Source organism: Anomaloglossus baeobatrachus, chromosome 2 (assembly GCF_048569485.1).
Source record: "Anomaloglossus baeobatrachus isolate aAnoBae1 chromosome 2, aAnoBae1.hap1, whole genome shotgun sequence".
Taxonomy (NCBI): domain Eukaryota; kingdom Metazoa; phylum Chordata; class Amphibia; order Anura; family Aromobatidae; genus Anomaloglossus; species Anomaloglossus baeobatrachus.
Genome location: NC_134354.1, coordinates 41,441,041 through 41,452,001, shown reverse-complemented (window position 1 = coordinate 41,452,001; position 10,961 = coordinate 41,441,041). Strand labels below are relative to the sequence as shown.

The following is a 10,961-nucleotide window of genomic DNA, read 5'->3' as shown; positions in this document are numbered from 1 at the left end:
GTCAAACAGGCAGATCTCACCAGCGACCAGTGAACAGCCCCCAGCCAGCAGCGACGTGCAAGCGACGCTGCGCTTGCACGGAGCCGCCGTCTGGAAGCTGCGGAGACTGGTAACTAAGGTAAACATCGGGTATGGTTACCCGATGTTTACATTAGTTACCAGTGTGAGCAGGGAGCAGGGAGCCGCGCACACTGAGCGCTGGCTCCTTGCTCTCCTAGCTACAGTACACATCGGGTTAATTAACCCGATGTGTAATGCAGCTACATGTGCAGAGAGCAGGGAGCCGCGCACACTGCTTAGCGCTGGCTCCTTGCTCTCCTAGCTGCTGTACACATCGTGTTAATTAATCCGATGTGTACAGCAGCTACATGTGCAGAGAGCCGGAGCCGGCAGCACAGGCAGCGTGAGAGCTGCAGAGGCTCGTAACTAAGGTAAATATCGGGTAACCACCTTGGTTACCCGATGTTTATCTTGGATACAGCTTACCTCAGCTGTCAGACGCCGGCTCCTGCTCCCTGCTTGCTTCATTTGTCGCTCTCTTGCTGTCACACACAGCGATCTGTGTGTCACAGCAGGAGAGCGGCTTTGAAGAAAACGAACCAGGGCTGTGTGTAACGAGCAGCGATCTCGCAGCAGGGGCCAGATCGCTGCTCAGTGTCACACACAGCGAGATCGCTAATGAGGTCACTGCTGCGTCACAAAAAGCGTGACTCAGCAGCGATCTCGGCAGCGAGCTCGCTGTGTGTGAAGCACCCCTTACACCCTGGTTGAGCTTGTACGAATAAACACAATAATAGGAGACATTTTTCAAAACTGTTGCCAAGAATAGTATCCGATAGTCAGGAGCTCAGCCGTGACGTGTACCTGCACTTTACACTTTTATCTATAATAATTGGGATTTCTGTACCTGTAACCACTTGAAACTATGACATTTATATCTTATTTCTTTTGCCCAAATGAAAATCCACCCTAAACAGCAGGAAAGCATTTCTTCCTTCCTTCACCCCTCCAAAAACAGATTAAAAATTGACCAAAAAGTTTGATGTAACCCAAAATTGTACCAATGAAAAGTAAATACGCGTTATCACCACATTACATGCACCCTGTGCTCTTAAGGGGTGGGATGTAAAATACTTATCCACGAACATATAAAATAAATTGCTACTACTACTAGCACATGATGGTGAATGGTTTTGTTTATTGCTTGCAAATGTCCTTTTAGGTTCCTCTCTGCCACTAGTGGTGTGAGCTCCACCGAGGGCAAAGGACTACAAGTTGCCATTGTTGTGTTTATCCATCGGCACTCAGGAGAGGAAAAACCCCCTGTGGGGGAAACCTCTAGGGAACCATGACCTAAGGATAAGTGCCCTTCCCTGGGGGCACGAGGCAACATGTCATCCAGAAATGCTGGTCCGCGGTCATATTAGTGACTCCTGGTAGGATTTTCATGGTCTCCAGCTTCTCCTTGTATTCAGACACTGCAGATGCAGCAATAACCCGTAGCCCTGATTATGGCGGGGCAGAGGAGTGGATATGGCTACACTGCAGGTCACGGCCCTCAGGACACTCCTAGTGCTGGTGGAATAGGAGCCGGTGAACAGCAGTTCTCAGGCTGTTCACTTCCAGGGTTTTATCCTCCTCCAGATCCTGTGGAAGGCGTCCTTCACAATACTGCCAAATGTCCTGTCGGGAGAGATAATAGGTTAGAAAGAATCCTTATGTTGCAATAAGACACATGAATTGGGACTGTCCTAAAGCGATAACATGTAAGTGGCAGTCAGTAAGAGGCTTCCACACTACACTCTGCTGACAGATTCATAGGATAAGAAATGAGCCTCAAAAAGTCCCCCTATCCCCGTCCCATTTACACTGACTCACCTCCGATGGGGTTTTACAGGCCTTCGATTAGATATTACAGGTTTTGGTATTGATTCTATGACCTTCCATCCTTCATTGGCAAATGTGAATCCACAGAACAGGTTTTGACCTGTTTCGGCTATTGGTGTATTGTTAGCTTCAGTAAAGCACAGGACGTCTTTCATTGTATCAGATGTCATCACTGGTGGCTGCGGAAAGAAGATACAAGAGTGAGAGCGTTCATAAAGAAGAAACAACAGAAATGTACTACTGCCACCATCTTCTCTGGGTCATTTACTTACAGGGGGTAGCTGGAATGAAGGGAACGCTGTGGCTTCCTCTATATCTGTCCAGTTGATCTCCATAAAGAATGGATGATCTCTTATGTTCTCCACAAATTTCTGCCGATTTTCTGCTGACTTATCCAAGAGCTGGGAACATAAAATGAAGATGATTATTCAGTCTCCAGTCATCCTCCATTGTGTATTTCATTACATATATCCGCTGTATTACTGAGATGTGTCTTTATACTCACCCCATTAATGATGGCTTTGAGTTGGGGGTCCATTTCATTTGGGAAGACAGGATCATCATTGATTATTGCTTTAAGGGCCCTACCAATTTTCCCTCGATAGAATGGATGTCTGCCAGTAGCCATCATGTATATCACCAGACCAGCAGAGAACCAGTCCACTGCCCTATTGTAGGGCTTGTTTTGAAGAATCTGTAAAGACATGAAAAATACAATAAGAACATTGTCCAACCAGCAGAAGACATGAAGATGTCCAGCCTTGTATATCAGTGATCCCTCAGGGACATGTAGATGATTCCTCACCTCAGGAGCCATGTATAAACGAGTCCCGGCCCAACCTGAAGTCTTGGTATCGCCAAAGATGTTCATCACTGCAAGACCGAAATCAGCGATCTTCAAGTGACCGGTGCTGTCCAGTAAAATGTTGTCCGGTTTTATGTCTCTGGAAAGAGTTTAAAAAATACCATAATGCAATTATTATATTAGCCGGGCTGATAACGTTTTAGGGCCTGAGATATCAAATGTCTACAGGGGGTATTAGGATGAGGGTATAAGAGTTTATATACCAGGTCTACAGAGAAGACGTACTGCACCTACCTGTGTATGATGCCTCTGGAGTGGAGAAACTGCAGCCCACAGATCAGCTCAGCAGCAAGAAATCTAATGAGAAATAAAACAACAGAAAATTATCAACATCCATCATTTCATGAAACTAAACTGAGGCGAATAATGACGTAAAGCCATTTGAGCCTGACAACCATCATCTTCATGTAAAGACAGCCTGGACTGGGTGCCCCGAAGGGGTTCAAGGGACGGCAACATAACTAAGGAGGAAAAATATACCTCATAACAATGACTATACAAATTTGAGGTCACGGAAGCCCACAATGGGGTCTAACTGTGCCTAGCACTTACTCTATAGCAGGGGAGAAGAACCTCCGGCCCGCGGGCCATATGCGGCCCGTGGCGTCTTTGTATGCGGCCCCCGGGCACATTCCCATGGACCGCTGTGCTCTGGCAGCAGCCGCGCTTTTCCCGGCTGCTGGCCCTTTAAATCCCACTGCCTGATGACCTGAGAGTAGATGCTAGAATGTATGGGCTCTATCCAGATCCTGACTTCCAGGACCTGACTGCAGCCCATACATTCTAGGCTTAACCACGACCTGTGCTAGTGTGCTCTGGTGGGCGGGGTAAGCAGGACGCTGCGATAAAGTTACAGAGCTGCAGTAGATTTACCAGCCTCCCGGACCTGTGTTGTGCTGTGTGTGTGACTCCTTCCCCACCCCAGAACTGTGAGTGCTCAACCCATCGCTGCTACCCCTGCTCAGTGCTGTGTACCCCCTAGTGCAGTGTGTACCCCCAGTGCTGTGTACCCACTAGTACAGTGTGTACCCCCTAATGCTGTGTGAACCCCCAGTGCTGTGTTCCCCCTAGTACAGGGTGTACCCCTTAATGCTGTGTGTACCCCCAGTTCTGTAACCCCTAGTACAGTGTGTACCCCCTAATGCTGTGTACCCCCCAGTACTGTGTACCCCCTAGTACAGTGTGTACCCCCAGTGCTGTGTCCCCCCTAGTACACTGTGTACCGCCTCAGTGCTGTGTAACCCCTTAACTGCTGTCCATGCCTCCCTAGTGCTGCCTGTACCCCCTGGGTGATGTCTGTGCTCCCCCAGTGCTGTCCGCACCACCTAATGCTGTCCATGCTGCCACCAGTGCTGTCCATGCCACGGTCAGTGCTGTCTGTGCCCCAGTATGCTGTCCGTGCTCCCCAGTGCTGTGTGCCACCCCTCAGTACTGTGTACCCTCCAGTGGTCTGTATTCACCACTGCTGTCTATGCCCCCCAGTCCGTGCCCTCCTGGTGATTTCTATGCTTCCCCAGTCCTGTCTGTGTCTCCCTAGTGATGCCACCTTGTGCTGTCCGTGCTGCTCCCTATTGCTGTCCGTGCTGCCTCCTAGTGCAGTCCGTGCTGCCTACTAGTGCAGTCCGTGCTGCCTCCTAGTGCAGTCCGTGCTGCCTCCTAGTGCAGTCCGTGCTGCCTCCGAGTGCAGTCCGTGCTGCCTCCGAGTGCAGTCCGTGCTGCCTCCGAGTGCAGTCCGTGCTGCCTCCGAGTGCAGTCCGTGCTGCCTCCGAGTGCCGTCTGTGCTTCCTCCGAGTGCAGTCCGTGCTGCCTCCGAGTGCAGTCCGTGCTGCCACCTAGTGCTGTCTGTGCTGCCACCTAGTGCTGTCTGTGCTGCCACCTAGTGCTGTCCGTGCTGCCACCTAGTGCTGTCTGTGCTGCCACCTAGTGCTGTCTGTGCTGCCACCTAGTGCTGTCTGTGCTGCCACCTAGTGCTGTCTGTGCTGCCACCTAGTGCTGTCTGTGCTGCCACCTAGTGCTGTCTGTGCTGCCAGCTAGTGCTGTCCGTGCTGCCACCTAGTGTTGTCATTGTCCCCAGTCGTGTCTGTGCCATCGCCAGGGCTGTCCATGCCCCCCTAGTGATGTATATGCCCCAGCCCCTCCTGTGATGTATACGCCTCAGCCCCTCCTGTGACATATATCCCCAGCCCCTCCTGTGATGTATACGCCTCAGCCCCTCCTGTGACATATATCCCCAGCCCCTCCTGTGATGTATATGCCTCAGCCCCTCCTGTGACATATATCCCCAGCAGCTGTGAGAAACAAGATGATCAATATCACCGAACATCACAGCCGCACCAAAGAAGCAGCTCCAGCCACCACACTAGGGGTGAGTTAATTAATCGTTTGACCAAATATACCAGGGTACTTTTCAAGTTGATAATTTTGTGCGGCCCCCATAGGTTAGTAGGAAATTCCAAATGGCCACCGGCAGTAAAAAGCTTCCCCACTCCTGCTCTATAGCATATACCTAAAACAGGAGGACCAGAGTACTTAATTGTGCAAAGAATAACAAAGTTGAAATGGGACAGAGAGATGGTTAAATAGCCATAGGGTATGAATAGCCTAATACGGGTGTCACATGGGACGATATATGTCGGCGGGGTCACGTCGTAAGTGATGCACATCCAGCATCGTTTGATATATCGTAGCGTGTGACAGCTACAAGCGACGGTGAACGAGGAAAAATACTCACCTTATCGTTGCTCGTTGACATGTCGCTCAGTTTTAAAAAGTCGTTTATTCTTCTCTGCGCCGCTTGTTCATCGTTCCCGAGACAGCACACATCGCTCCGTGTCACACTCCGGGAACGATGAACACAGCTTATCTGCGTCCGGCAATGCGGAAGGAAGGAAGTGGGCAGGATGTTTACGTCCCGGTCATCTCCGCCCCTCCACTTCTATTGGGCGGCCGCTGTGTGACGTCGCTGTGACGCTGAACGTCCCTCCCACTTCAGAAAGTGGATGTTCGCTGCCCACAGCGAGGTCGTCCGGCAGATAAGTACGTGTGACGGGGGTTAAACGACTTTGTGAGCCACGGGCCCCGTGTGACGCCTGCATAAGCCAATGAAGGATGTATCCTATAGGCTGTATAATGCATAAGTATATCATGTATAAACATTAGCCAATGATGGATGTATCCTGTAGGCTTATAGCATGCATGAGAACATCAAAGAACATCAAAGAAGTCATGAATTGTTGTTTTATGCCATCACTGAAACAATAGTCACTGGTATGGAGGCTTATCTTTATGGGGATCCCCCTTTTCCTGGGACATGTAGTGCTTTTACATAAAGCACTGCCTGTCTTTCAGTGACTATTGTTATTGTCACATTTGTATTTTACTGACTATATCAGTTTATATTTCCAGGAAATATCTATTATAGCCTATTGGGTTTTTGCACAATTGTGATTTTTGGCATAATACAACAATTCATGACTTCTTTGATGTTCTCATGCATGATATAATCCATCATTGGTAAATGTTTATACATGATATACTTATGCATGATACAGCCTATAGGATACATCCTTCATTGGCTTAGGCTATTCATATCCTATGGCTATTTAGCCATCTCTCTGTCCCATTTCAAGGGTTATTTTCCCCATATTTATGGTGTTTTTAATGGTTATATATTATGGCCATTTTTTGTGTGACTTGTATTTTTGTGCATCAATAAACTTTGTTATTCTTTGCATAACTAAAGAGGGATTAAGGTGTAGTGCATGTTATGCAGGGAAAATTGTGAGGTGGAGTTATAGGGGTTGTGGGGTAATGGGATTGGTCAGGGGGAGGTCTGTTGTAGTGTAGATGTATATGGCAGGTCTGTGGGGTGGGTGGTCATTCGGTACCTGCAGGAATCTAGAATCGTCCCTAGACAGATTTGCTGGGGGGCATTTTGGTCTGGGAATGTGTTCGCGGTAGCAATCGTGTTAGCCTCCCTGGCGATGGAACTTAAGGATCGGGAAGCGGGTGATAGGTTGGCCAGAGGCCATGATATAATTGCAGTTTGTCGATACAAGCGGCGTTGTGTATAGGGTCTGGTGTTGCTTTCAGCGGTTGAAGACCGAGTTTTAGGGAAGTGGTTGGCGTTGGGCACTTGGTTGGTGCAGGGTTTGTCGGAAGGTGGTGTCACTGGGTCTGGTGTAGTGAGGGGTGCGTCCGGATTCCTTTGGGACTTCAGGACAAATCAGGGTTGCCTTCCTTTCAGTTAGGGGGTGTCGTTGGATCCGCATTATAGTGGCAGAATGGGTGAGAAGTTCGTGTCTCATCTTTGGAGTGGGGCAGCGGTAGTGGCTGCTGGTCTGGGGTCTTTGGGGCTCTTAAGGTGCGTACATTTGGTTGGGCTCAGTTGGCTAGTTATGTATGGTATGGCAAACTTTGTGGCATATAGGTCGTTTGGTTTGTACCCCGAAGTCGGAGGTGTGTCCTGTTACTTTATGTATTTGGAACCCCCCCTTTTGGGGTGGGGGCGTTTTAGCACGTTGGTAAAATTAAATAATTCCCTTCAGGCCGGTGCTTGGCTTGATGGACAGCAGTTCAATGTTGCCAGGGAGGAGGGGAAACTTTAGTGTATGGTAATGGCCCTGAAGTGGGTATTTGAGGACTGGTGCTATCACGTAGGTTGGATGGACCACCGGATGTTTTGGTACTGCACATGGGTGAGATGTTCTTGGACCAGGGTGTCCAGGGACTTGATCCATGACATCTAGCTTGTCTGCCTTGGGCCCTTGTCTTCCCGCCCGGGTATTGTGCTCGTGTGGTCGGATATAGTGGCTCACTTGTTCTGGAGGTATGCACAGTTGGGTGACAGGGCGTTTTTTAAAAAACTACTACAGGGGCGGAGCAGTGATGCGGCACTGGGTTTTTTAGTCTCTATCTGGTGAGTTGTGAGGTTCACTGGGGTTCATTTGAGCCCATTTGGTATTGCCATCGAGATATTGGCGTACTTGGGGGGGGCCATGGTGAAGGCCCTGGTTGATCTTTGGTGGCAGGACTCACACTTACAAGGTATCATACAAGCTCGCTGTGGCAGAAAGGAGGGGGGTATTTGAAGTCGGTGGATTGCACAAAAAGCGGAGGGTAACCCAGTGCAGGAACGGGTTACCCCTGGTGGTGCAATGGTATAGTTGGTTAAAGTGGGTCCCTGTTGTGCTGAGTCTCAGCAGAATATGTTAATTTGGGTCCCTGCTTGGCTGGGTTCCAGCGGGACATTGGTTGGGCCACACTCGGCTGGATGTCCTTGAGCCGGTGTGGTGCGGCTGAGGGCACGTGGTGGAGCTGGTGTTGCAATCATGTAGAACCGGACTCTTCACTTACCCCCCCCCCCTCCTTTGCTGGTGGTTTTATGGAGTTATTACTATGTTTATGGAAGCTATGTTACTGATTGTTTGTTGTTAATAAACGGGGCTGTTGTGGCCTTTTACATCCAATGTCACACAGTCTTTGTGTCTTATTTTAGTTTACGAAATTAGACAAGGTGTTTTTTTGGGCTAGGGCTAGTATAGCAATGCAAAGCCGTCAGATAGTCTTTCCTAAGTCATATATCCATGTTCTGTCTTACCTGGTGGCTGAAATAGGAAATGGGGCATTGGTTGACATGATGTCTATAAGGTCTCCTCTGCTGAGATATTCCATGACGTAGAATAAGTAGTCCTGTGATAAAGCAGGGGAGATAATAGGTGTTACTGGTATAGGCTAGATATGGGGTACTGGTGGTAATGTTATAATACAGGTAATACTATGGTAATGTCCTAGAAGAACATTGCATGGCCATATGGACAGGCATTCATAGAATATATAGAAGGCTCAGAGCTGCTAGATTGTGAGCCTTTTACATAGCTACATAGGTTGAAAAAAGACCTTGGTTCATGTAGTTCAAACTTCCTCCAACAATTATACATTTTGTAACTAAATCATTTATAACCGACAATGTTGTGTGCACTAAGGAAATCATCGAGTCCAGATATAAAAGTTGTGATAGTGTCAGCCATTGCTACCTCTTGTGGTTTGGCATTCCAGTGTGAATGCTCTAACTGTAAAGAACCCTTTCCTATTTAGCTGCCGTAATCACCTTTCTTCCACTCACAGAGAGTGCCCCTAGTCCTTAGTATTGTCTTTGGAAGGAATAAGTCATGTTCCAGTCTTTTGTATTCATACATATAAATGAGATCTCCTGTGAAAAGTCTTATTTTATAAGCTAAAGAAATCCAACTTTTCCACCTCTCATCATATGGGAGTCGTCCATTCTTTGCAATAATCTAGTTGCTGCCTTTGAACAGACTCTAACTTCTGAACATCATTTTTAAAATGTAGAGCCCAAAAGTGAATCCCATATTCCAGATGTGGCCTTACAAGTGATATATATTGGGGTAACTATAGAGGGGTAAGTATAGGAGTACTTATGGAGGGATTACCTGGGACTGGAAGGTGGCAAAAGCCCGAGTAATGAATGGACTCTTTCTAGTCATCTCCAGGACCTGTCGTTCTATCAGGATCTTGTCTCTTGATATATTAAGTAGGAGCCTCTTCTTCACCATCTTCACTGCCACTTGTTGTTGGGAGGCCTTATGTGTGGCCAACATGACCTTGAGGATACAAAGCATTAGAACTGGAGGAAAGGCCCGTCCTGCCATGAGACGTGACGAGAAGATGTGAAGCAGTGATGTTCCTATGGTCATATCATCCACATCACACATGAGGAAGACGTCACCACAATTCCTAATACTTACTTTACCAAATCCGCCCTCTCCAAGGATTTTATGGAAGGTGAAGCTCTCCAGTCCAGTCACAATGATGGGAGATTCAGCCGGGGTTGTGCCTGATGGAGAGAGGAGAAATAAGATGTATTATTCCTATATAATGCTAATGTGGCCTCCTATAGCAATTACAACATGGGGTAGAACAATATTAAAAGGTATCAAAGAGAAAAGGCACAAAAATCATAATAGGTGGGGTATTCTAAAGGTTCATAATCCCATCAATTACTATATTGGGGCTATTGGCTCTCGGAGTCTTATTTCTGTACTCACCTGACAGCTGCTCAGTGTCAGCTTTGGGGGACACACTGGATCCATCATCAGCTTTGTCCCCCATCGCTTCTCCCCTCTTCCTCTTGCTCTCGATACTCTCTTGTATCGGGCTTCCAGGTCTTTTTGCAGCCTTGATAAGGCTTTGGTTGGTGCCATCTTTTTCATCTGATGTATCCGTTCTCCTTTTTTTTGGCACCTCATCTATGCTTTCTCCCTTTCTCTTCCTCAAACACTCCATATTCAGCTCAGGTTCAGCTTTGGGGGAGACGCTGGATTCATCATCAGCTTTGTCCCCCATCGCTTGTCCCCTTTTCCTCTTGCTCTCGATACTCTGCTGTATCGGGATTCCAGGTCTCTTTGGAGCCTTGATAAGGTTTTGGTTGGTGCCATCTTTATCACCCCCTGATGTTTCTATTTTCCTTTTTTTTGGCACCTCTTCTATGCTCTCTCTCTTTCTCTTCCTTAAACTCTCCATTTTCAGCTCCATAGATGAAATTCTGGGCTGAGGAAGGTCCTGTCCACTCTGGAGCGCTCTCGGATGGCTCCTAGAACTACTCCTCTAACAGGCCTTCTATTATTCGGTATTATATTTTATATAACACTAAAATTTGCTAAGCGCAAGTAAAAATCGCCTTCACCCACTAAGTGATGAAAACAAATGGACGATATTCAGGCTGCAGCGACATTCTGATGACTGTTCTATGACATCACAAAGGGATCACATTCTATAGGTCACATGACATCACAAAGGGACCAAAGTCAAAGGTCAAGTGACATCACCCACAGACCAGTGACATCGTCTGTCACTACAGGTGAACTTGCAGTAGAATATCTGTGTCTGCCTCCAGCTTTTCCCTCTTTCCATAGAAGCATATGAGCACCAACTGTCATCTCCTAGTTCAGTAATGGCAAAATCTGTACACAATAGGACTCAAAGTCATCAAGGAGTTTTTGACAGAGTTTTGATGTCAAAATTCTTAAAATGTCACAAATGTTTTATGCAACTTTTGGTTCCACAAATGTTTTGTGTTTTTTCCAAGTAGGAAAGTAGGAGGAATGTGGACAGAGCTTGGGCAGAGCGGTGCATGCTCATGGCTGCCCGACAAATTCATCAGAATTTACGTGAAAAAAGTGGCAATTTT

The 10,961-nt window shown here is 47.5% G+C and overlaps 1 protein-coding gene across 1 annotated transcript; it reads right to left on the bottom strand.

The window, feature by feature from the left end:
• Positions 1-1,580: 1,580 nt before the first annotated feature.
• LOC142286339 (protein kinase C theta type-like) lies at positions 1,581-10,451 on the bottom strand. The gene is made up of 8 exons (XM_075333349.1): positions 9,820-10,451; positions 9,205-9,608; positions 8,352-8,443; positions 2,693-2,831; positions 2,393-2,581; positions 2,160-2,288; positions 1,879-2,066; positions 1,581-1,683 (listed from the first exon to the last, which is right to left on the bottom strand). The coding sequence occupies exons 1-8, from the start codon at positions 10,304-10,306 to the stop codon at positions 1,617-1,619; spliced, it is 1,695 nt and encodes a 564-aa protein (XP_075189464.1). The 5' UTR covers positions 10,307-10,451; the 3' UTR covers positions 1,581-1,616.
• Between the last annotated feature and the right edge of the window lie 510 nt (positions 10,452-10,961).